Consider the following 26955-nt stretch of genomic DNA (forward strand, 5'->3'; position numbering starts at 1 on the left):
CCATAATCATCATCACCACCAAATAGAGGAGAAGCAGAATTATTACAGATAAGTTCTATATAAAACAAACCTAAGGGAGGGTGCGAGCTGTGTCTTTAACTGTGCTGTTTCTTCAGTGTGTGACTTGGAATCAGTAATTTAGGATTCAGGGACTTTGGAAGAGTCACTTGTATTTTTATCTAATCTATCTGTACCATTCCCATTTAGAGTGTGCTCTAAAAAAAAAAAAAAAATCTTGGTATTTGTATAGCGCCAACTTATTACGCAGCGCTTTCAGGTAATTATTACTTAATTACCCCCCACCAAGCTGGGTTCTCATTTTACTGACCTCGGAAGGATGGAAGGCTGAGTCAACCTTGAGCCGGCTACCTGACGCATGTGGGGATCGAACTTGCAACCTTCAGCTTACACTCTGCGCCACACAAGGCTCACTCTGCGCCACACGAGGCTCTATGATTGAGAATGCCGTCCAGTGTAAAGGCCCATTTACATGCAACGATTATCACTGAGAATTCGTTCATAAGCCATCGTTTGAGTGAAGCGTTGTGTGAAAATGCTCCCATCTTTCACTCTTCGGCTGAACGATGATTTTTAGGTGATCATAAAATCCATCGTTCAGCCGGAGAGAAGATAACACAGACCACATGCTGTGTTTGCTGTCAATGGTGCTGTATTCTCCACAGGAGAGCTGATTACATTGTATTCAGCTTGTAGCCCCACAACAAACAAAGGAGCTAAATGCAGAGAACAAACCACCTGCTGTTCTCTGCATACAACTCCGGAGGCTTGTTTACATTCAAATGAAGGTGATAAGCTGCTAATGGACTTTAGTGTCCATTAGCAGTTTATGCTAAACAATCGCTCAAAACATTTTGAACGATTTGTCTTTGCGTGTATATGGGCCATAAGTCTTGTCAGTTTTTCAGTCCTTGATCAGCTGTGCATAATGTTATATGAAATGTGAGTGTGTTGCTTGTGTTATAGGTTTAGCACTGCTGCAGTATGACATGGCCTCTGATCACCAGGGGGATGGCTGTACCAGTAAGAAGCAGAATAGGAGCACACAGCAGGCTAGACAGGTGCTGGTATTGGGGGACTCAATTATTAGGGAACAGGCAGGGCAGTCTACCACAAAGACTGGGATCATGTTGTATTGCTGGTGCTCGAGTTTGACATTGCGAATCAGGTTAACAGATTATTGGGAGGTGCTGGTGAAAATCCAGCAGTCATGGTACACATTCGCACTAATGACGAATTTAGAGGTAGGTGGAGGGTCCTTAAAAACGATTTCAGGAAACTAAAATGTAAGCTTAGGGCAAGGACCTCAAAAGTAGTATTTCTGAAATCTTACCTGTACCACACACCATACCAGAACTGCAGTGGGAGATTTGAAAAGTAAACAAGTGGCTCAAAAGTTGGTGTAGGTTTGAGTTTCTGGAGACTCGGGTCGACTTTGCTGTTGGTTACGGGTTCTACCATAGGCATGGGCTGCATCTCAATAAGGAGGGGACAGCTTAGCTGGGGTACAAGATGGCTAGAAGGTTGGTGGAGTGTTTAAACTAGAGACTGAGGGGGAGGGGAGGGAAATCACAGAGATAGAGGAGAAGACAGTATTGACAATGACAAGGGACTAAGTAATGAAAATACAGGTGGAGTGGTTAGTACAGTTAGAACTGACAGAACAATTAATAGAGATACACTTCAAATAAAAAAATAACCAAAACTTTCTAAACTGTATGGTTACTAATGCTAGAAGTCTGACCAATTAGGTTGACAAACTGGAAGTAATAATGTCTGAGGAAAATTACAACATAGCAGGAATAACTGAGACCTGGGTAGATAAAAAGCTGTGACTAGGCGGTGAATTTACAGGCTTACAGTCTGTTCAGAAGGGATCATAAAAACCTGAAAGAGGGAAGGGTTTGTCTTTATGTAAAATTCCACACTACAGGAAGATATATGTGAGGGAGATGGCTCTATAAGAAATAATGTAGGAAAAATTATAGAGGATGAGGAGGAGAAAGCAAATCCATTAAGTAGCTTTTTTTTCTCCAGTGTATTCACAGAGGAAAGTAAAATATTAGATGAGATGCAGAGTGATAAAGTAAACTCTCCACTGAATGTCATCAGTCTAACCTAGGAAGAAGCGCAGAGCTGCCTTAAAAAGACCTGAATGAAGGTTTAAACCTAGCATTTTATCTACTATGGATGAATAAACATTCTGAGAATTTTTTTGTATCTACATATGCTGCCACAAGCCTTGATTTACTATGCAAAAAGACTTGGGCATTTTAGTTAACTGTAAACCTAACTGGAGCAACCAGTGTCAGGCAGCTGCTGCCAAGGCAAATAGGATCAGAGGGTGCATCAAAAGAGATCTAGGGGCACATTATGAGAACATTGTTTTTCCTCTTTAAATCACTGTTCACACATGGAATATTGTGTACAGTTTGGTCACCGGTACGGAAGAAGGACATATCAGAGCTTAAATGTCTACAAAGGCGGGCAACTAAAGTAATAAATGAAATGGGTGGACTACAGTACCCAGAGAGGTTATCAAAATTGGGATCAATACAGAGATCTCTCTCATCAACTATTTATACCCAGGACTGCGACTGTAATAAGGAAGGGGGCGCTCTTTACGTCAAGAGCAAAGAAGGTGTCTACACTGACATAGAATGGGGTTCTTTACTGTAAGAGCAGTGAAACTATAGAACTCTCTGCCTGAGGATGTGTTGATTGATGAATTAGATGAAAGAGTTTGACTGGTCTAGATGCCTTTCTTGAGCATTCCAATATTACATGATATAGTCACTAATTACTTCAGAAGGGTGGTTGATCCAGGGATTTATTCTGATAAAATTTGGGGGTAGGGGGCTAATAGGCTGAAAAAAAGACATATTTAGCTCAGCCTAACATATTATGTTACCATCATATGATTACTTTAACCATTCTATTCTTGTCATCTATTGGTAAGTCCCTATGCTGGCATTTTAGTTGTCTGTGTTTATACATGCTTCATATAATTGCTAATATGACTACTCACTTGCCGCATAATTTGGCCTTGAATGGGAATGAACTGCAGTACCAGACTCAGACCATTGACAAAGGAGGAGCTGTTTCTGGAAGTAAGAACATACCCTTTTTTCTAATGCTGGGTAACCCCTAATGTTTGCAGTTTAGGCCTTTTACATATAGTTTCCTTTCATTATTATTTGTTTGTATTAATACATAAATTATAATTTATTGAATAGTTATTTCTAAATGAAACTTTATTATTTATAAATCTGCATTCTCCTTAGGACCTTCTTGTGCGCATAATCTTCACACTTGGAAATCTAACAGCTAAGAGTGATACAGCTCGTAAACAATTTTATGAACTGGAAGGAAGCATTAAAACCCTTTTACGTTTACTGCACACTTACTGCGACCTTGATAAAAAGACACAAAGTGCTATGTCTTCTGCAAAAGAAAATCCCAAGGGCCAACAACAGCCCACTGAAGTAGAAGATATCTTAATTAAAATAGTAATTCTTCTGGCTAACCTATCTGTCCATCCGAAAATTGGTGATAACCTGGCAGCTGACCAGAATTGTGTATTATGTTTAATGCAGATTCTAGGTAAGTGCTATTCCAGTTTTTAAAAAGACAACTCTAAATATGGGATGGATTTCTCTTTATTCTTTGCTCATGTTTTCAGATTTGCCCATGTAAAATAGATGTCAGATGTGTAAGTAGAGCTATTATCTAAGGCTTTGTTTATATGTGCATTGTAATTTCCATTGGTGATGGAAACCACAAAACCGTGCCGGATCTGTTGTACTCGGGGAGCCTTCACTACAAATGTTTAATATCCAAATAAAAACTGTATGTATATTAAGTACATTAAAATGTTTGGTTCTTAGCACATTTTGATCAAAATATGCACTAACAACCTTGCATTTGTATGCAGTTATTATATACAGTGGCTCCGGAAATTTTTCAGACCCTTTCACTCTTTTTTTTACACTCTGTTATGATGTGGCCTTGTGCAAATTTAAAAAAAAAAAGAATACAATTTTTTCCCCAGTCATTCTGCACTCAATACCCCATAATTACAAAGTCAAAACAGAAATGTTAGAATTCTTTGTACATTTTTTTAAAATGAAAAACTAACATTTTGCATTGATAGAACTATTCACACCCTGTGCTCTGTATTGAGTTGAAGCACCCTTGCCAGCGATTCCAGCCTCCATTCTTCTTGGGTATGATGCACACCTGGATTTGGGGATTTTCTGCCATTCTTCCCTGCAGATACTCTGAAGTTCTGTCAGGTTAGGTGGGGACCGTCTGTTTACAGCTATTTTCAGGTCTCTGCAGAGATCTTTAATTGGGTTCAAGTCAGGCTCTGGCTGGGCTACTCAAGGACATTCCCAAAGTTGTCCCTACGCCATTCCTGTGTTGTCTCAGCTGTGTGCCTAGGGTCATAGTCTTGTTAGAAGATGAACCTTCTGCTCAGTCTGAGGTCCCGTGTGCTGTGGGTCAGGTTTTCATTAAGAATATCTCTGTACTTTGTTCCATTCATCTTTCCATCAAGCCCAACCAGTCTCTCTGTTGAGCCACTGAAAAGCACCCACACAGCATGATGCTGCAACCACTGTGCTTCACTGTAGGGATGGTATTGGGCTGGTAATGAGCAGTGCCTGGTTTCTGCCAGACATAACGCTTAGGCTGGGTTCCCACTAGGCGTAATTGCCGCGAAATGTCCGTGCCGACTTTCTGCACGGAAATCCCACCCACAGCTTTTTATCCCGGGATAAAGCAGCAAAGTAGACAAGATTGACATGCCATGCGGAATTCAAAGCCGCGGCATGTCAATTCTTTCCCCGTTTCTGCAGTGGCCACTCTCCTCTCTATGGGGAGAGATGGCCGGAGCGGAATGCAGACGGCAAAGACGCTCCAAAATCCGCAGCGAAAAGCCATAGGTTTTGAAGCTGCATTTCTCCTGTGGAAATCTTGCGTTACTTCCGTGCGGTCATTCTGTGAGATTTCTGTGGGATTTCGGTCCCATGTGATCCCCATCCTTAGAATTGAGGCCAAAAAGTTCAATCTTGTTTTCTCAAGTCTGAGAGTCCCTTAGGTGCTCTTTGGCAAACTCCAGAAAGCTTTCATGTGTCTTTTTTATGGAGGAGAGACGTCTTTCTGACCGCTCTGCCATAAAGCCCAGAGTGGTGGAATGTTGCAGTGATGGTTGACCTTCTGGTTTCTCCCATCTCCACATAGGATGTTTGGAGCTCAGGCAGAGGGACCATTGGGTTCTTCATCACCTTCCTTACCAAAGTCCTTTCCTCCAATTACTTAGTTTGGTGGTTCTGCCAGCTCTAGGAAGAGTCCTGGTTGTTCCAGTCTTCTTCCATTTAACTATTTTGTGCTATTGGGAACTTTCAGTGCAGCAGAATTTTATTTCTAGCCTTCTCAATATCTGTGCTTCCACACAATCCTGTCTCTGAGCTCTACAGTCAGTTCTTTCACCCTCATAGCTTGGATTTGGCTCTGATATGCATTGTGAGCTGAGACCTCATAGCCAGGGGTGCGTGATTTTTAAAATTATGTCAACTGAATTTACAGGTGGACTCTAATCAAGGCGTAGAAACCTCTCAAAGATGCTCAAGAGAAATGGAGGCCCCCATTAGTGCAGATTCTGCACGGACGGCTTCCATTGAAGTCAGTGGAAGCCATCCAACCCATGGCCCATCCGTAATTGACATTTCAGATAGGTCGCGGGTACCCGCGTCATCGCCTAGCGACGGCGCGGGAAAGAAAACATTTAAAAAAAATCTGTACTGTGCATGTCGGACAGCGGCTCCGTGCAGCCATCTGCAGTACAGATAAAGAAGAAAAGTGACAGGTACATGCCGACACCAGCTGCGGTCAAAGCTGGAATTTGCTGTGGGCTCCTGCATGCAAAATATGACCCATTCATGTGCAGCCGGCCTTAGGCCTTATGTCGAATAGCACGCATGGATACCACTGCTGAATTCCGCAGTGGTATCCATATGTGCCTATCCGTGCGAGTCGGCGGCCATGGAAAGGAAATGAATGTTTTTTATCTCTTCGGGTCCAGCGCGGATCTCCTCAGAGCCGGACAGAGCTCTTTCTTCAGCACGGCAGATGCGCCCGGGAGCGTTGGGTGACGCACCCAGCGCTTGCTCAGTGCTGTTTTTTCGCAGCACATCCACAATGACAGCTGCGGGTATGCATTGGACACCCGCAGGTAGTTAAATACCTGCGGATGTCATGTTTCCCGTCAGGCGCGGATCCGCGTGTGGGAAAAAATCCGGACATGCTCCATTTTAGTGAGGGTCTCCCGCGGGGACGGCTCCCACAGGCTTCTATTGAAGCCTATGGAAGCCGTCCGGATCCGCGGAACACCCGTACCATAATTAAAACTCACCTGTCCTGGGCGCTGCAGGTCTCCCTTCCGTCGCGGCCGGATCTTCTTTCTTCGGACCGGCGGATGTGTCCGGCACATGCGCGCGGCACGCTGCCGACGTGCCGAGCACATCCGCCGGGCCGAAGAAAGAAGATTCGGCCGCGAAGAAGGGAGACCTGCAGCGCCCGGAGAGGTGAGTTTATTCTTATTTTTTAGCCTCATGTCCGCGGGATAGGAGGGACCCGCTACGGATTCTCCATGAAGAATCCGCGACGGGCCTGATTTTCCCTGTGGTTGACTCAAGGTTGACAGGGAGGGGGGCGCCCCCTGATCGTCATTGGCTGCATAGCTGCTTGGCCTGTAGGTCCTGGAAGGCCACTAAAGGATGGCCAGTTTTGGAGCACAAGCTCGCACTGTGCCAGCATTGGGAGCGGATAGCGGGGGAGCTGACAGCGGGGGAGCTGACATAATGGAGCCCTGAAGCGGCGGGAGGCACGAAGGTGACAGTCGAATGCCGCTACGCAGCACAGAGATGGCGGGTGGCTGTCTCAGTTGTAAACCACATGCGTGGCTTGCGGGGGAGCTGACGTGCAGTCCTGAGGCAGCGGGCAGCACGCGGCACAGAGGTGAACAACATGCGTGGGCTACGGCAACAACTGGGAGCGGGGGAACGGGCGTCAGGGAGCGAAGAGCCGGCGGCCAGTACTGAGCTGACAGCCGGCTGCTGGGAGAATGCAGTGAGGCGGCGGGTGGTCCGCTGACACTGATCACTGCGGTGTGTATTCATTAGTGCCTGGGCTGCAGCTTTAGGCTGAGGGTTACTTTTCTTCATAGCCTTACATTATTAGATGTTAATGCTGCCAAAGATGGCAACATTAACATCTAATAATGTCAGCCTAAGGAGACAACTAACCCTCAGCCTAAGGCTGCAGCCCAGGCACTAATGAATACACATACTGCAGCTAGGACCCATCCAGTCTTGACCCTATCGGGAGCTAGGGGTGTGAGAGGGGAGTTCCCCCTGTCAAACCCCTAGTTTCTGGTGGCATCAAGATACAATAATACCGAAGGCTTTTTTAGTTCCAGATGTGTTTTTTTTTTTTTTTCACGTGGATTTACACAGTCTTTCACACATCTCCTTGCATATTCAAAGCTGAACCTACTCTGCTAAACTACCCTGCTAAAATCATCTGTGCTGCAGTTGTGCTGTGACTTGTGTATACTACATTTTCATTCTGTCTGCATTTGATACTTTCTCCTGGATAAGTGAAAATTTACTTTAGTCATTTCTTGCACTCACCTTCCCCAAAAGCATCTTCACTCAGCCTTGTTGGAGATGCTTGCAATATCTAAGGCGACCAATAAATTCCATCCCCCACAACCCCACCCAACTTTCCATTTGGTCAGTAGGTTTGCAATACTAACTCCAGCTGCCTAGTCAATGTAACTTAAGTAGCCACTCCCAGCTACTAAAATCAGTGTAAGCATGATAGTCACACGTGTATGAGCTGTATGAAGTGTGAGCTAGATCAAGTGTTTAACGCAGTTAGAAATGGCAGTTCAATAGGGCAGGAGACAGGCCAAAAACTCTGCCTAAATGCCTTGTGCTTCTTAACTATCACTAATGCTGTCACCTCTATCTTCATCTTTGCTGTTAATTTCAGAACCTCTTTCCAATGCATACTTCTGGAGCATTCTATTCACATCAGCCCCTCTTTCCTATCCTCATCCATGCACAGTTCACATGCACTCTTTTCTTACTAAGCCTCAAACCCCCTGAAGCCACTGACAAACATAACAGCCGCCTTCAAAAATCCCGTAACCATCTGCTCACCCTCGCTATCCTGCTGCTCCTAGCAGCTGGGGATATCTCTCCCAATCCTGGCTCGCCCTCCACTGCTCCTAACTCTTACCCCCTACCGGCCTCACTTAGACACCCCTCAAGCCCAACTAATAGCCCATGTTTACCCTCCCCTGACTCCTTTAAATGTACGCTCTGGAACTGCCAGTCAGCACGCAACAAATTCCCCACCATCTACAACTTTTTTTTACTGCTAAATCTTTAAATCTGCTAGCTCTCAGAAACGTGGATACAGCAGTCTGACTACCGCCCCTGCTGCATTGTCTTATAACGGCCTGCAGTTCTCTCATACCCCAAATGCGAAAAACAGGTGTGGTGGAGGAGGTGCTCTACTCTCCCCAAAATGTACCTACCAGGTGACTCACTCCCTCATTCCCACTCTTTCCCATCATTTGAGGTACATACGCTACAACTTTCCGTCCGCTGTCCATGCAAGTAGCAGTTATCTACCGCCCCCCAGGTGCTACCTGCCTGTTTCTGGATCACTTTGTGGCCTGTCTTCCCGACTTCCTATCCTGCGAAATTCCAACCCTCATCTTAGGTGATTTTAACATCCCGACAAATGACCCCATCTCCCCATCTGCCTCTCAGCTTTTATCGCTAACCTCCTCCCTTTGTCTCTCACAACTCACAGCCTCTCCCACTCACAAGGATGGTAATACTAATGATCTGGTCTTCCTCTCTCTCTGCCCTGCTTCCCACTTCACTGACTTCCCTCTCCCGATCCCAGCTCATAACCCCCTCTCTTCCTCTATCAAGCTTCCTAGTATCTCTCCAGGACCACCTACTTACCGTACATACAGGAACTTTCAGGCCGTTAACACCCAAAACTTTGCTGAGTCCCTACAGTCTTCTCTGTCCCCTATCTCCCTCCTCTCCAGCACATGTGAAAAAGACTTGAGTATTCTAATAGATCATAGACTGAACATGAGTCAACAATGTGATGCAGCAGCCAAAAAGGCAAATGCAATTCTGGGATGTATTAAGAGAAGCATAGAGTCTACCTCACGTGAGGTAATTATCCCCCTCTACTCTTCCTTAGTCAGACCTCATCTGGAATACTGTGTCCAGTTCTGGGCACTCCACTTTAAAAAAAAAAGACATAGACAATCTGGAGTAAGTTCAGAGAAGAGTTACGAAGATCGTGAACTGTCTGCAAATCATATCCTATGAGAAATGGTTAAAAGACCTGAGAATGTTTAGCTTGCAAAAAAGAAGGTTGAGAGGAGACTTAATAGCTGTCTACAAATATCTGAAGGGCTGTCACAGTGCAGAGGGATCAGCCCTATTCTCATTTGAACAAGGACAGACTAGAAGCAATGGGCTGAAACGTTAATGAAAGTTTATAAACACAGGCTGGTCAAATATCTGTCTGGGGGTTAGACCAGATGACCCTGGAGGCCCCTTCGAACTCTACCATTCTATGAGACTAAAGGCTCCATTCACACGAGCATATTTGCTCACACAATAAGCAGAGAATATAACAGAACGCATTGATTGCAATGGGTTTATTTACACCTATTTTTCCTACACATTTTAGCAAATAAAAAAAACCCATCATGCTCTATCTTCCTGTGCATTTATGCATCAAAGGTCCCCATAGAAATCAATGGGGATGTGTAAATGTACATAAAATACACTAGGAGGTGTGTATAACATTGCGTAGGAAAAACACATCTGGAATTCATTAGATAATAAGTAATTTCAATCAGTGCCTATTTTTTGCCATGCACAAATGCATATGTCTTGCGTGCAAAAAAAAAAAGTACTGTAAAAACATAGTTCATTCCACTAAAATGCTGTGCTCATGCATATGAAAATACGCATACGCTCGTGTGACTCTGGCCTTAGGGTTCTTTCACGTAGGATGGAATGTTCTGCAGTACATTGTAGAATATTATTCTGTGCAGAAAAAGCTGCACCAAAATCCATATGTCTTAACATGCAGATATTCATGCAGAACTGAAAAAGAAGAATTCTGACAGCAATTTAACATCAAAATCTGAATGTAGACCTGCAGATTTTGGTGCACATTTTGACAGTGGAATACCATCCCATGTGAGGGCACCCTTAGGTGCATTGAGCAGTATTGCTCAATGTTCGTAACGCACGATGGCAATATTAATCCCCTCTAGACCAGCCATTTTTTGCTTTATTTGCCCCGTCTTCCAAAAGACAAAACTTCATTTTTCAGCTGACAGCCATATGCGAGATTGTTCTTTTACAGAATTAGTTGTATTTTCTCAATTGCACCGTTTTGAGATGCACGTAATGAATGAAATAACTTTTAATAATTTTTTTAAGGGAGCTTAATTAGGTTTGAGTTCATGGCCGATCCTGAGGTTACGGTCAGGCAGCTAGCTACCATGGCAACCCATCAGAATTCCACAATCCTAATAGGTCACAGGTGGAGCCCCATGCTCCAAAACATAGATGTCATGGTTGCTATTGACTGACGCATATGAGAGGTTAAACAGCTAAGATTGGTCTAGCCCTTAGACAGAATCCCAACTCTTGTGCTGGCCTAAACCTATAACACTGTAAAAAGGTGTATGGGCAGTCACAAAGGGATTTATGTGGCGTAATCCATTCTAGTGCCTAGGGCAGCATGAGCTGAAAATACGGCCCTCCTTACACGGACCCTTTCGGCTTGTAACTGGCTCTCCTAATCCTGTCAGTCGACTCCCTCTGCTGATCTGTATTTCCAGGCCTCTCGCTATGCCTGTGGACAGCCAGTCTTTTCCATCCATTGAACACTGTAATACAAGGCTGGTATATCCACAGCCCACATCAGCAAATATTTTAGACCCGCTCTTTGGGAAATACCTATATTTCAACCTATATGTTAGGCCAGCTCCTCCTTACTGACAGCACAGAGCTCAACCCCTTTCTTTCTAACTTTTTTTTCCTGTTCCCTGTACTGGGCTAATAGTAGAAAGATGGGCAACAGCACAACCAAACATAAGCCACCATGTGGGGGAGCCTTTAGAGCGTGGTGCAAGATTTCTATTGTAGGTCTGGACTTCATGACCATAAGTATAGTTACCAAACAGTCCCTTTGAGCGAAATCAGCATGCTGGAACTCATCATAATAAAGATAAAAGGTTCCTTTATTTCTCCGCTAATAAAACGCTGCGACCCTTCGGCCTTTTAGAGGTCTTTGTCAAGCATGCAGTTTCATGTTAAAATCGCATGCATAAATGGAAAAACCTACGCCAATGACATAGACCCAAATTGGACATACCCCCAACACTCACATGCTGATAGGCACAGCTTTACATAACACAGGTGTCGATCCGATCGCTGTAATCGTGTCTGAATAGACATAATTAGTGTGAAATATACATCACCAAGGCTCTGATGTTCTAGCGTCCTATGTGTGCACCTGCACATGCACGCCTCAACTACCAATCATCGACCTGCCATTACCCACAACAGTCCCAGTTAAACTATCATGCATACGCGGGATTCCAAGGAGCGCGAGAGGTGAGCACAAAGGCACTGTTTGTCCCCGTGATACAGAGCATGTCCAGACAGCCCAGTACATGGACTAGACTTAGTCCAAAGTTTTTTTTTATCAGTTCACTGATTGGACCGAAAGACCAGTAGAATGTATAAAAAAAATATAACCTTTATTAAATCAATTAAAATATACCTATGAACAAACATATATTGCGCTGCGCTGCGGAATATGTTGGCGCTATACAAATAAAGATTATTATTATTATTATTATTATATATTTAAAAATTCACTTGGGGCCTTTAACCAAAAATTGAACCCAAATTAAAGGACAATTCTGTTTTGTATAGTCAAATACTAGGTCAATACTCGTTATGTATTCCAGCTAAATAGCTAGAAAAATCTCGATATAGATGTGATTACCGGGTTAGCACCACTCAATTCAGAAAAGATGTATCACACCTATTGTAATTGTGAAAACTGTCTCAAGGTTACCACCACTTAGTTCAAGAAAAGTATGCCATCCTTATCCTAGAATGACACACATATTTTAGTTGTAATAATTAGTATGTTATATATCCCAACGCGTTTCACTGGAGTAGGCTCATCAGGGGCCACGATTGTCTCCTGAAGTTAGCCACCGCACTTCATTTTTGTGTGACATAGTTAGCAATCTAAGATGACATGTGCCATCAATAGATGTAACATTAGTTGTTGGAAAACACCCCCAGTCAATGAGAAGGAATCACCCATCAACATCAATTGACCTATTCTCTAGAGATAAAAATTGCACCGGTCTCCTTCCTACTGATACTTTATCTAAGAGGCCTGTCTACATTATGCTCAATTTTTCTAAATCTAAAGGTAGAGCGATCGGTAACCTAATATAGCATAAGAGGATGTAGCTATACAAGGTGTAATGATAGTAACTGTAGTATTATTAACCCTCTAAGAGAAAGGAACAACCACAATAATAAATAGATGGACATGCTCAGTACATTTTGTCACATTTATCGGTCAGTAATACAGTATATTCCATTTATATATATAATTAGAAATATAACTGTGCCATCTTTCTGCATAATCTTCTGGCTTTAAACTTAAAGCTGTATTCTCAAAATTCACATTTAGCACCTATCCATAGTACAGGTGATTTGATATCTGATTTCTGATGGCCCCACGATTGTATGTACTGCTGCAGATACTACAGAATATGATTCTATGGTAATTACTGAGAAGCATATTGTGCGTATTTGTATATGCTGTTTTATTTCCCCTTTTGCCTACACTTCACAGTATTGTAATTATTTAATCATTTCAGTGGTTTTAATTTTCCTTTTGAAACTAGAGTACAAGTCAATTGATGAATGTGAAGAACTGGTGATCAATACCCTGGCAGCAGTCAGCAATTTATCTTACTATCAAAATGACAACTCTGTAATTACTCAAAGAAGAATGGAGATTTCTAATTGTAAGTTTTCCTTTTTCTTTTTTTATTTGAATGCCCTCATTAATATTGAAATGTTGTTGTTTAACTCTTTTATTGTTAAGCTGACTTGCCTCTCAGATTCCTCACATGACTGGTCAAAAGAAGGCCTCAATGTATAATACATCTGGGGAATGGAAACAATAATAGCTGACAGCAGCACCCAGATGTACCTCAAAATCCGAGGGAGGCTTCAATTATAACATATGCGATGCAGGTTTAGATTGGACCCAGATCCATAGTCCATAAATCCAACATATATTTTCCAAAATTCAAACCACATCCAGGGCGTCAAGAAGGAGGAATAGTCACAAATCCATAAAAAGTGCTGTCCTTTATTAGTTGCACATAAGAAGAGACAACGTTTTGGCTGTTTTCTATACCTTTTTTCAAGTCACTAATGTCTAAGAGCACGTTATGTTAATTATGTTTGAGCCTTCATGCTTATGGGTGGGCCCTTTTAACTAATTGTATGTTGATTGGTCTTTTATTTCATTGGGTGTGTATTTGTACTGGTTTGGTGCTCTTAGATATTAGTGACTTGATAAAGACTGTAGAAAACAGCTGAAACGTTATCTCTTCTTATGTGCAACTAATAAAGGATATGGCACTTTTTATGGATACATCTGGGGAATGGTATGTCTTCCAATGATCATCTGCATGGTTTATAGTAGACATGGCTTATCCAGCATGATTGTGCATTATATTTTGGAATAACTAGGCATTCTGATCTGTTTTAAAATATTTTTATAGTGTATCTAGAAACATAACTTCAAAAATGCGATGCTCATCAGAAGTACTAAGACGAAAAATCACTACAAGAAATACCTGCATAAAACTCATAAACCTTATTAAATTAAAAACATCCACAAATAAAATATAGGAACCAAATGCACTATATACAAAACGCTCTGCAAGAGACACCCCAGCAGGAACTTTACTCATGAATTGCAGAGATCTCGGAACTGATGATTTTGCCACCAGTGTCACATACTTGGTATATCTGCCAGCCAATTAGCAGGGATGAATGATGGCATAAACAAATCGCTACAGTAGCGCTAATGGTGAAACTAACTAACCACGGGGTGCTCACTCTGCTAAGGGTGACCCTGCTCAAACAGTGGCTCTCTGCTGTCCAAACACCTATCACACCCTAGGTACCAACATACTAAATCATACCTTAATCCCTCTCTTTTGATTAAGAGGGTTAATCAGAAGGACCAGTAGAGCAAAAAGAGGGGTAGAGGTAACAATGTAGTTAAATTGCACCATGATGATAAGTGACATCCAGGTAGAAGACGTTTAGAATGCCGCCAAATCAAGGACTTGTAAATACAACACCACACTTTTTGACTTGCCACCAAATAGCCCATCCTGATGTAACAACAGGGGCCCCCTATGAACATCCATAGATAGTTTTCAACCGCACATGTCAGTAGGCTAAAGAATTGGCATACTATAATGATGTAAGCAACACACAAACCAAACCGTGTGCGTGCCTCCAAGCTCTAAAACAGAGCACGTGCCTCCGTTGTAAACTATCTATGGATGTTTGTGGGCAGTCCCCGTTATTACATCAGGATGGGCTATTGCTTTAGGGAGGTGTGGTTTGTATTTAAAACTCTGTGGTTAGGCAGCATTATATACATGTATGTCATTTATCAAGCAGGGGTTCAGTTCAGTGCTATTCTACCCATCTTTTTTTCTCTTTTTGTCTCCTGATGAACCTTCTTAAAGGGGTTGTCCCGCGCCGAAACGTTTTTTGTTTTTTTTTCAATAGCCCCCCCGTTCGGCGCGAGACAAACCCGATGCAGGGATAAAAAAAACAAAAACGGGTAGTACTTACCGAATCCCCGCGCTCCGGTGACTTCTTACTTACCTTGCGAAGATGGCCGCCGGGATCTTCACCCACAGTGGACCGCAGGTCTTCTGTGCGTTCCATTGCCGATTCCAGCCTCCTGATTGGCTGTAATCGGCACACGTGACGGGGCGGAGCTACGAGGAGCAGCTCTCCAGCACGAGTGCCCCATTCAACACAGAGAAGACCGGACTGCGCAAGCGCGTCTAATCGGGAGATTAGACGCTGAAAATTAGACGGCACCATGGCGATGGGGACGCTAGCAACGGAGCAGGTAAGTGAATAACTTCTGTATGGCTCATAATTAATGCACGATGTACATTACAAAGTGCATTAATATGGCCATACAGAAGTGTATAACCCCACTTGCTGCCACGAGACAACCCCTTTAATCACTGGAGAGGGTAAAACCATCTTGAAATGCCTTAATATCTTGGCACTTAGAAGGGTCTAGCCATCCTGTGCCTCTCTATGTATTTTAAAGCTATAGTAATAGATCAAATTTAAGGTCTGACCGATGGATACAGATAGAAAATATAATGATGTCAAGGTGTCCATTGAAAGTATAGATGCAAACCAGGATATTGGAAAGAAGACTGGATATACCCCAAGTATCAGACACATTGATACATGGGCTCCTTGTCTGACATAAACATGTATTTAGTTGGTTAAAATTCCCCATGAGAAACTCATTTTGGAGACTCTAGAGTTAAATCCCCTAAACTTGTGAAAGGTGGAAATAAGGATTCTATGAAATATATTTAAGGGCTGTATAAAAAGTGTTAAGAATATCAAAATAGGATATGGAATTGGAAATAAATTGATATAATGCAGACATTATATTGATATTTATCAAAAATCCTCTGACTCCGCTATGCCTTTGGGCTCGATCACACAGGCATATGTGCCTCACCTATTACGCACTGCTAAAAGCCCATTGATTTCTATTTGGCCACTTTCACCTGTGGTGTATTGTGTGCATGTAAAAAAACGCAGTGCATCCTGTTTGGTGCGTATTATGCACTCTGGAAGCACTCTAGACATTTGAATATAACCAAAGAGATCTTAATTTTGTTTTACGAAGTAGAAGGCGGATAAAAGCTTGTGCATTCCTAATTAAAACTGGATTCTACACGGCGCATAATCATAATTTCCATAACTGTTTTCCACTTGATTGGTAGCTCAGCAATGTAATAAAGCATCTTTGTCTTTTAAACAGTGCTATTACAATTAATGCTGTTTAACAACATGGAGGGAATACTCGAAGCTACTAGAGTATATGGAAATCTGTCTCAGTACCAGGATGTACAGGATTTCATCTTGCATCAAAATGGTGAGCTGCAGGGTCTTGTCTCTTTAGAGGTATTACTGAATATGATCTTTTTTATTTCTAGGCATATATTAGAAATACCAAAAGAGTTGTCCAGGAGCATAGCACATAGGGAAAATGTTATACCATGTTATATGCTGTGATATGCAAATAAGGAAGATGGAACAATACCTCTGCAGCGCCACCTATTGGATGGCAGCCTTCCTGCAAATCAATGTCAGACCCTTTATACAGGTCTTATAACAATTATTGGGAATTGGAAGCCAAGCCGTATATATGTCTCTTCGCTTACCAATTAGGAGACAATTGAAATGAAGCCATTCACACTCCCCCTCTATGCAGGTTTTGATATTTTCCCTGGATACCAACATTAAACGCTATAGAGAAAATTTACTAATGACTGGCGCTTTTTACACCAGTGTTAAGCAGCGTTGCGCTGGAGTAACATACACCTAAATTATTAATCTTTTGCTAATCTGTCCACCAGAAAGGCAAATCTATGCCAACTACAAGCTGGAATAGATTCGCACTATACTTATACTAGTAAATTTGTTAGGCCATGGGAGACCATGTTCCTCTACAAAACCCCTCCAACTTTTCACAACAGTGCCAAACCTTACACACAAAATAAAAAAAATCTGCAAGTCTTTCCACTAATGTGGCATAAGCCCAAATTTTACAACTTTTCTTTTTAGAATTCTGGCGTAACTATATAAATAAATCTTCATCCTCCATAAAGTAACATGTTTTGCAACAGCCCCAGAATAACCCCTAAAGACCAGGCTGTGCTAGTCCTAAAGGAAAGGATGCTTTTTGGGGATTTCACCCATGCAAAGGTTATCTTCTTTTTTAGCTATAAAAATTATTTTCACTGCATTTTTTTTCGTGACACATGGGCTGGTTTTTTTGTCTTTTTTTACTGACTTTTCAGTTTTTATAGCTTTATTCAAGAAGGAAGCTAGAAAAACGTATTTTTATTTCATTTATAGTTTAATTTTTAGAATTAGTATATAAATGGTAAAATAAAGAAGATGTTGCCACAGGAGGTGGTGAGTTCCCCTTCAATGGAAGTATTCAAACAAAGGCTGGACAAATATCTGTCTGGGATGATTTAGTGAATCCCACACTGAGCAGTGGGTTGGACCCAATGACCCTGGAGGTCCCTTCCAACTCTACCATTCTATGTTCTATGACATGAATGGGTTCCTTATTTTGTTTAGGACATTTTGATATATAATCTCGGATCACAAGGCACATGGTGATGATTTTGGCTGGGGCATTTTCTATTTTGTATTTATATTTTTATTTTATTCTGTAATTTTTTTAATTTATTTTTGTAACTATAGCTGATCTGTGTCTGCTAGGACCTTGGAGCTCTTCTGTAGCAGAGGGCACCCACCCGGTCATGTGATCGCCCGGTTGAATAGCAGAAGTAGCACTTAGCTTTTATTCATGTGGGTGTGTCCATGTTGCCTATGCAGAAATCGGAAACAAGAAACCTCACATAGCATACATGTTACGTCCATGCAGACCATGGTAACAACGATCTACACGAACGCAACCCAAATAAGGGCTGGAAGGGAAGAGAGGTGGGGTAGTGACATGCATACACGACCGGATACCAACATCACACATAAACCGAACATGCATACAAACAACTGCAACAGACGAAAAACGCCAAAATACTTACGAAAGAATTAATACACATAGACAGATGGAAATATGAACAATTACATATGAGGTATTGGTTTGTATTTAGCGTAAGCTCACAAGCCCACGTCAACAGTCCTCGTTGTCTTATGAGTCCCTACTCTAATGAGACAACTAAAAACACAAAAAGGGAATAAGTGAAATCAACAAACAGACTCAACGGAATCTCACCCAAAACCTCATGCATGCAACATACACTGAAACAGAACATGATTGCCTCCAAGCACCAGAGTTCTGAGCAGAAAATGGATAAATGGCAAAATGGCTATCAGTCTCTAGTGAAAAAGGTTGGCATTTATATGCAGCAGACCAGTGGTGATTGGCTGGCTGGAGAACTCCACAGTCAAATAAATCACACCTGCAGCAGTGTGCTCCTGGAAACCCATAGAACTACAGCTTCTAGGAGCACAACGTGACAATACAGATGCCATCCCTGTGCTATCTGATTTTCAAAGAACTCTTTCGTTGAGTGGACTATTTTTATCCATAAAAACGAGAATAGCAAATGCTGCAATTTTTTTCACACTTCCATTGGGCCATGTGAAAAACGTCATGTGGAAATCCTAATTGGCTGTTATGGGTTTGTGTGCTACCCGTTGAACACATGGATAGCATATGGACATGAGTGACACCCATATGAAAAAGCCCTTATTTTGACGATATTGATCCTTTAAATTTCTGTGTCATATTTATTAAAACGTTAATTAAATTTTAAATAAAACATTTTTTTCTGAAGCCGTTTTTTGCAATTTTCTTTTTGGCCAATAGATGTCAGCAAAACAGACATACGATACTTGTTGATCTAATGTCAACTTGCTTTTCTACCTACCAGTAACCAGTGTGTTATTAGTTGTATTACCCCATTTTAATACAAGCCCCTGAAAATGTTCAGATTACATCTCTAAATAAGATTTGTATAAACATCACGATGTAATGTCTGAACCTGACAATCATACAGAGATGATGGGCACTACTACAAAAATAGTTTAAAACAGTTTTTGCAACTCCCATAGAGTTGTATGGATTGACAGTGTGCATGCTCAACCACTTCTCCATACAGAATAGGCCAGCATTGAGGGGGCAAACTGGGTGACTGCTTAAGGTTCCCATCTCCAAAGGTGTCTAGTACCTTCAGCAACGCCGCTGCTATTCCACAGTGGCTCTGCCCATGTTTGGAAGAAAATGGTCGGTCAGCTTGCTCACTGCACTATTACTCATGAGCTCCAGTTCACTCCTTACTTTCTTCCTCCGCACTGTTCGCACTGTCCACTCTTCGAATCATAGAATCACAGAGTTAGAAGGGACCTCCAGGCTCATTGGCTCCAACTCCTTGCCCAATGCAGTATTCACTAAATCATCTCAGACAGATGAAAAAAACATAAAAATATTATGACAATTTTACCTGAAACGCAGCAATAGACTGAATTTATGACTTTAACCAAAGGGAACACGTCAAGGACAGCTGCTCTGCAGCACAGAAAACAAATTATGGTTTGGAATTGGATGCACACTATTCCTATAGGTCTCTCAACGTTTGTAGATTACTCTCAAACCCTCTGATTCTATACAACCAGTGTTGGAACAGACTGCATTACAACTCTTCAGGACAGAACACATTGCCATCATAATGGCAAGAAAAACAAATGATTATAACCCTTGGAAGTGTAGGACTGTTGTACAGAGAAATTGTCAGGAAAGCCAAGGTGGCAGTCAGTACTATACCATCAAAATAAGGGAGATGGAATAATACCTCCACCTAGATTAATATTACCCAGAGGACCGTGAATGGCCTTTTGAGTCCCCTCACTCACCGTCTAGGTGCTCTCCGTAAGGAGAAAATATAGCGTTTCTGACCCCCATACCATCAAAAGGCACTTGTAACTGAAGAAAACTCCCAGACAGGAAAGAGGTCTGGCAAACCAAAGGCCACTACAAAATCAGATTAAAATTCATTGAATGGCCGAGTGCTGCCTGTGAATGGCTGAACGCTATGACCAATCACAGACAGCACTCAGCTGTCATTCAACGAATGGCTGAGCACTGCCTATGATTGGCTGAGCGCTTAGCCAATCAGACGCTGCTCTTTCAGCAGACGGGGATTTTAAATTTCCACCTGCTGAAAGAACTTCATTACAGTGACGGGACCCAAGTGGCTAGACGCACCTGAGCCCCGGCGGTGGCAGAGAGGTAAGTATGTGTTTTATTTTTTTTATTTTTTAATACAACTAGGATTAATTTTTCAGGGAGGGTCTTATATTTAAAGCTCTTCCCCGAAAATCACTGCAGGCGTACCAGCATCCTATTGCCGTCGGCCCCATTGAAATCAATCAGAGGGTTTGATCTTTGATTGATTTCAATCAGAAATCAAGCCCTCTGCCACAGCTGTGACAGAGCTATCACAGTGTTCAGTGATGAGGGGATTCCCCACGGGGAATATTGACACACACCACGGACCTATGCGGTGCACGCATGTCCTATCTTTTACAGATGCGCGTGTTTGGACATGTGAACACACCATAGGGATCCAATGGTTCTAATAGACGCGTGGTTATGTACGCACATAAACACGTTCTTCTGAATGCACCCAGAGAGATAAGCTATCATTTCCGTTGGTACCATTTTGGGGAGCATGTGAATTATTTAAAATGAAAAATAGCAATTCTGGCATTTTTATTTATTTATTTTTTTACAGCATTCACCATGCAGGAAAATGGACATATTTTTATAGTACGGTCATTAAGAATGCAGCAATAGCTAATATAGTTATGTTTGATCTTTTAAGGCCATTTTGTAGGGGAAAATGTATTTTTTTTCCTTTTTTTTATTTTTTTTTTAAAGTAAACTTTATTTAACGCACAGTTTTGTTCCTCTAGGGGACTTGAATATGCAATCATTTAATCACTGGTATACTACACTCCATTGCTGATGTATCAAGCTTCATGAGCCATAAAAACCCATCAAACAGTCACAAGGTGCCAATGGGTGAATGGGGGAGCCCCTTGCCCTATCAACCGCTAGCATGCTGTGATCGATATTGATCACAGTATGTAAGTGATTAAACAGCTGGGACTGGAGGGTTCTTCACTACTGGCTATTAAAACAGGAGCCCATTTGTCAGTAGACAGCCAAGCCCTGGATTTTCACCAGCATGGGACTCCCTTAGTGGACTTAAACTAGGCAATTGTGTTTTGATGGCAGCCTAACCTAAAGCCTCTTAGTAATTACCATAAAAAACATATATGGTGGGTCACTAAAAGACTGAAACATAAGAATCTCCTTACCGCAAAGATAACTCAGGAACATAGTAAACACTTCATGTCTAGACCCAGTGTCTTGACTCTTATTGGTGAGGTATACTAAAAGAGGTGACCATAAAGGTAGATTAGTGAAGTTAAATGGTCAGGAGACTATTAGTAATGGGCAGTTGGAAGCCATTCCCCTCCGAACCAACAGCCAAAACAAAAAAGGCCACAATCAAATAGTGGGAAAGAAAAGGATAAGGGAAATGGGAAGGACTCAGGCTAGACCTCAACCATGGTATATGGACCTCCCGTATTAGTTACTTTGTGGCATCACTTGTTACAATGTGCTTACCTAATTACGGCCAGGGTATTTTTGTTAATGTATATCTATTAATGCATTTAAAAGTGACTTAATAATTAAATGGAAAACTCTGGGGATAATAGAACCAAAAAAATGGCCTTGGTTACTGTGATTACAGGTAAGCTTAGCTGCAGTGCTAAGTGTCAAACAGCAGATGCAAAAAAGCCTGGGATCCCAATATAATATCACTCCTACGTAAATCTCTTTAAAGACCACATCTCAAATACAGGATTCACTTTTGGGCTTCACATTGTACAAAGGATTTGGGAGAGCTGGACATGATTCCAAAGTGATTATTAAATGATAGAGGAGGTCACTGTTATAACAAGAGGCTCGAAAACTTGGGTTTGGTCAGCGTAGAGATCATCTCATTTCCACGTATAAATATGTGTGCTGTGTACAAAGAACGTGCACAGGATTCATGCTTTTCCAAGAATTTAGAAAGGATCAGGAAACTTTAAAGGGATTGTCTCACGGCAGCAAGTGGGGGTATACACTTCTGTATGGCCATATTAATGCACTTTGTAATGTACATCGTGCATTAAATATGAGCCATACAGAAGTTATTCACTTACCTGCTCCGTTGCTAGCATCCCCGTCGCCATGGATCCGTCTAATTCTGATGTCTTCTTGCTTTTTTAGACGCGCTTGCGCTGTGCCGTCTTCTCCCCTTCTGCTCGGTCCAGGCACGAGCGGCGATCTGGCTCCGCCCACTTCTACACGTCATCGCGTAGCTCCACCCCATCACGTGTGCCGATTCCAGCCAATCAGGAGGCTGGAATCGGCAATGGAACGCACAGAGCCCATGGTGCTCCATGGGAGAAGACCCGCGGTGCACCATGGGAGAAAACTGCAGTGCATCCCTTGGAAAGGACCGGCGGCCATCTTGGGAGAAGATTTTTTAAAGTCCTTATTTCGTCGGATTGGTAAGTAGCAAGCAGCTTAAAAACCGCTTTACTTTGCTATTTTATGCCAGGGGGTGACAGGGGGAATGGGGTAAGGTAAAATTTTGAGGTTTGCCGCGAGACAACCCCTTTAATGAAGAAAAAGCGATCTAGACATCAATACAGGAAAGGGTTCTTTACAATAAGAGTAGCCAAACAATGGAATGCTCTATCCCAAAATGTAATAATGGTGGTCACTTCTTAGCATTTAAAAATGGCTGAATGGTTATATAATAACGAGTAGCATTAAGTGTTATAATCATTCTAGCGATAATTAAAAGCTCCTTTCCAAACATGTAGGACTCTTACATATCCAATGTGTAGTTTTTACTCAGTGATTATGAACGTGGAATAATGTTATTTTCACATTCCTGAGGTGCTGGAATTTCTTCCTCGTCTATAACAAATTAATTGATTGGGAAATGTTGAACCTGATGGGCCTGTGTCTTTTTCTACCTTAGTAAGTGTGTCAAGTTGAACTTGAATAATTAACCAGCTCTATTTTGTTGTTTTACCACCAAGTACATAAATTCATTGTTGCCTTACTGGATTCCGGGAAGCAAGATGTTTGCTTCTCTGCCTGTGGAGTATTGATCAATCTGGCCACAGACAGTAATAAGAAAGCTTTACTGAAAGAAGAAGGGGCCATTGAAAAGTAAGTAATAGTTTCTTTCAACATTTATTTGGCTTATGTAATGTTCTTTCTAAACAACAGATTAGTTCGGTAAGGTTGGGTTTTCTATATATATATATAAAACTTAAAGGGCTATTCCCACAAACAATATTTATTACTTATCTAACTAAAATAGAAGTCTTGGGTCTGCCGAATATTCCTCACCTGCATGTCCGTGATGCGGAGGAATTATATGGGGTGGTAGTATGTCTCTCTGTACATTTCTGCATAGAATCGGATAAATAAGAGCACTTCTTATGTCAAGATGAAAATGATCAGCAATGTTATTATAATACAGGTTGGTTGAGTGTTTGCGAGATTTTGGATGCTCAGACTGGCAGCTGGCTGGATTAGTGTGCAAAGCTTTCTGGAATTTTATGGACACTGCAACAGATGTGGGATTGTACCTTGGATCTGAAGAGACCAACAAACTTTTGCATCTCCTGTCCTCCTTACTTGGTAAGACAAGGGGTGGAGAGCATTCTAGACTACTTCTTATAAAACACAAATACCATAACATGAAGTGAATTGCCTCATATCATTTAATTGAGAGTCAATTAGTTTTTTGTTCCATGCTTTATTGAGTTTTAGGGGACATAAAGTTTCTAAAAAGAAGGTCAAAGCAGTTCTCTGTGAAAGGGAACTTATCATGTTGAAATGTGGGTGAACCTACAGGCGGTATGTTATAGAGCAGGAGGAGCTGAGCACATTGTATATAGTTTTATGGGGAAAGATTTAGAATAACTTGTATTTCATTAATTTAAAACTCTGGTCATTCAGAGCTTGGAGGTCCAATGGGCGGTCCTGCCAGTGATTGACAGGTTTCTCTGTATGTGCTCTGATGGGGAAGACTGTCAATCACTGATAACACGGTCCACTGGACATCTAAACCAAGAATGAGCAGAGATTTAAATGAAGAAAATGCAAATTATAGTGAATCTTTTCCCACAAAACTTTATATCAATCTGTTCAGCTCCTCTATGCTATCGACCCTGCAGATTGGACATCATTTTTTACGTGACAGGTTCCCTTTTAAATTAGTTCTGATTTCATTATTTCAGAATATTACACAGAACTGCTCTTGTTTATATAAATGTTGTGTTTACTCCCTATAAAGAAACCTCTTACCTTATTTCTCTTCTGTTAAAGATGAACATAATGCACTGGATTGCCGATGGAATGTAGACTTACTGGATTACCAAAGGGAATGCTGGGAAGCCGAATTTAAACCTGTGGCTTCATTACTCTTGGAGAAAATTCACAGCCATCATTCATGTTTAGAACCCTTGCCAGGTCCAGAGTAGTTTTATTGGAAGAATGCAATTGAAGATTTTTGGCTAATCGTCAGAAAGTGTGCCTTTAACCATATCCTGAGATACTGAAATAAATGTATAGTAACTTATTGATTGCACAGCAAATGGCTATATGGTAGACCATACTTTTTAGGCTGTGTTCCCACACAGCAAAAGCCGCTTGCAGCTTGAACTCCGCCCCATCTATGGCTTCCAAGGGCTGCACGATCTTGCCAATAATGCCAGCGAGATGTTGTGGCTATTGGACAGAATTTCATCCACAAGCGTGTTTTACTGTGTGGAAATACAGCCTTAGGCTGCATTCCCACGAACGTATATCGGCTCGGTTTTCACGTCGAGCCGATATACGTCGTCCTCATCTGCAGGGGGGAGGATGGAAGAGCCAGGAGCAGGAACTGAGCTCCCGCCCCCTCTCTGCCTCCTCTCCACCCCTCTGCACTATTTGCAATGGGGAGAGGCGGGGCGGGGCGGGGGCTAACTCTCAGAACTTAGCCCTGCCCCGTCCTGCCTCCTTTCATTGCAAATAGTGCAGAGGGGCGGAGAGGAGGCAGAGAGGGGGCGGGAGCTCAGTTCCTGCTCCTGGCTCTTCCATCCCCCCCCCCCCCCCCCCCTGCAGATGAGGACGACCTATATCGGCTCAGCGTGAAAACCGAGCCGATATACGTTCATGTGAATCCAGCCTTATGGTGATCTCATGAAACACTCAAAAGTAATTGTCAATTTAGAATATTCCTATCAGAATTGTATATTTGAATTGTAGATCAGTTGGAAAAGCTGAATCTAAAACATATTTCTTAGTTTTCATGTATTTTAACAATAAAACTGAATTGTCGTTAAAGTGAATGTGTGTTACAGAAGCATCATACCGAGGCCTCCTAGCATTCTTAATAACAAATCAGACCAAATACCTGATTGACCCAAACCCCAACATTACTCACTAGAGGACAGATTGGTCCTCTTTTGCATTATAATGTTTATTGTATACCAATTTTCTGGACGTTTTCCATTGCATTGATGATCAAGTCAGATGCACAGTACATTTAATTAGCGCGTATAGCAGTATTACTGTCAGATGTATACTCTACCAGTACTATGTGAGTGTAAAGAGCATGTAGAACGCATTATTGGCCTCCTACACAGACCGATAATCTTAAACGAGCATTCATAAGAATTCTCATTTACCCAACTGTTGGCTCTCAGCAATGAATAGTGATGAACATAGTGGTCAAAGGGAGCTGAATTACCAGCTAATGACAGGAAATGACAAAAAATAAATTCAAGGACCATTGTTCCCAGGTCTTCCAGTGATAAGTTAATTAAAGTAGATATATTTGGTATTGTTATATACAGGAGTGTGAGATTTTATTTTTTTATAAATCTGCTTTTTTCAAATTTATTACACTAAATTAGAAATGGCAAAAAATGAAGAAAATTTGATATATTACTTCTGCCCATTTTTCTCTATATCTATATATATAAAGCTGAAAGCCCTCACTGACTCACTCACTGACTGACTCGCCAAAAGTTCTCCAACTTCCCGATGTCGTAGAAACATGAATTTTGGCACAAGCATAGATTATCTCCAAAATAGGAAAAGTAATTGGGTCCCAACTCGATTATTCAATTCTAGCGCAAAAGAATTAGCGTCGAAATTTTACGTACGGAATCTAAATCTCTCACTTCCCAATGTCATAGAAAGTTACAATTTGGCACGGGCATTGAATATGTCATAAATATGAAAAGTTAGTGGGTCCCAACTCGATTATGCAATTCTATGCGCAAAAGAATTAGCGTCCAAATTTTACATACGGAATGTATTTTTCTCACTTTCCAGTGTCATAGAAACGAGAAATGTGGCACGAGCATTGATTATGTCATAAATAGGAAAAGCTAATGGGTCCCAACTTGATTATTCAATTCTATGCGAAAAAGAATTGGCGTCCAAATTTTACGTACGGAATGTAATTTTCTCACTTTCCGTTGTCATAGAAACGTGAAATTTGGCACGAGCATTGATTATGTCATAAATAGGAAAAGCTAATAGGTCCCAACTCGATTATTCAATTCTATGTGCAAAAGAATGAGCGTCGAAATTTTACGTACGGAATCTAATTCTCTCACTTCTTGGTGTCATAGAAACATGAAATTTGGAACGGGCATTGATTATGTCATGAATAGGAAAAGTTAATGGGTCCCACCTCGATTGTTCAATTCCAAATGCAAAAGAATTAGCGTCCACATTTTACGTACGAAATCTAATTCTCTCACTTCCTGATGTCATTTTATATAAAGGAAACGTCGCATG

The 26955-nt window shown here is 41.7% G+C and overlaps 1 protein-coding gene across 2 annotated transcripts in view; it reads left to right on the forward strand.

Annotated features, from left to right (window-relative positions):
- The window catches only part of ARMC2 (armadillo repeat containing 2), a 143395-nt gene extending 118422 nt beyond the window's left edge, over positions 1-24973 (forward strand). For both annotated transcript variants that reach the window (XM_066607512.1, XM_066607503.1), the window contains exons 13-18: positions 3303-3621; positions 13082-13204; positions 16297-16410; positions 23187-23319; positions 23636-23796; positions 24487-24973. In XM_066607512.1, the coding sequence (XP_066463609.1) occupies positions 3303-3621; positions 13082-13204; positions 16297-16410; positions 23187-23319; positions 23636-23796; positions 24487-24641 (1005 nt within the window). In that variant the 3' untranslated portion in view covers positions 24642-24973. The remainder of the gene's footprint in view (positions 1-3302; positions 3622-13081; positions 13205-16296; positions 16411-23186; positions 23320-23635; positions 23797-24486) is intronic.
- The last annotated feature ends 1982 nt before the right edge of the window (positions 24974-26955 follow it).

Source organism: Eleutherodactylus coqui, chromosome 1, assembly GCF_035609145.1.
Source record: "Eleutherodactylus coqui strain aEleCoq1 chromosome 1, aEleCoq1.hap1, whole genome shotgun sequence".
Classification (NCBI taxonomy): Eukaryota; Metazoa; Chordata; class Amphibia; order Anura; family Eleutherodactylidae; genus Eleutherodactylus; species Eleutherodactylus coqui.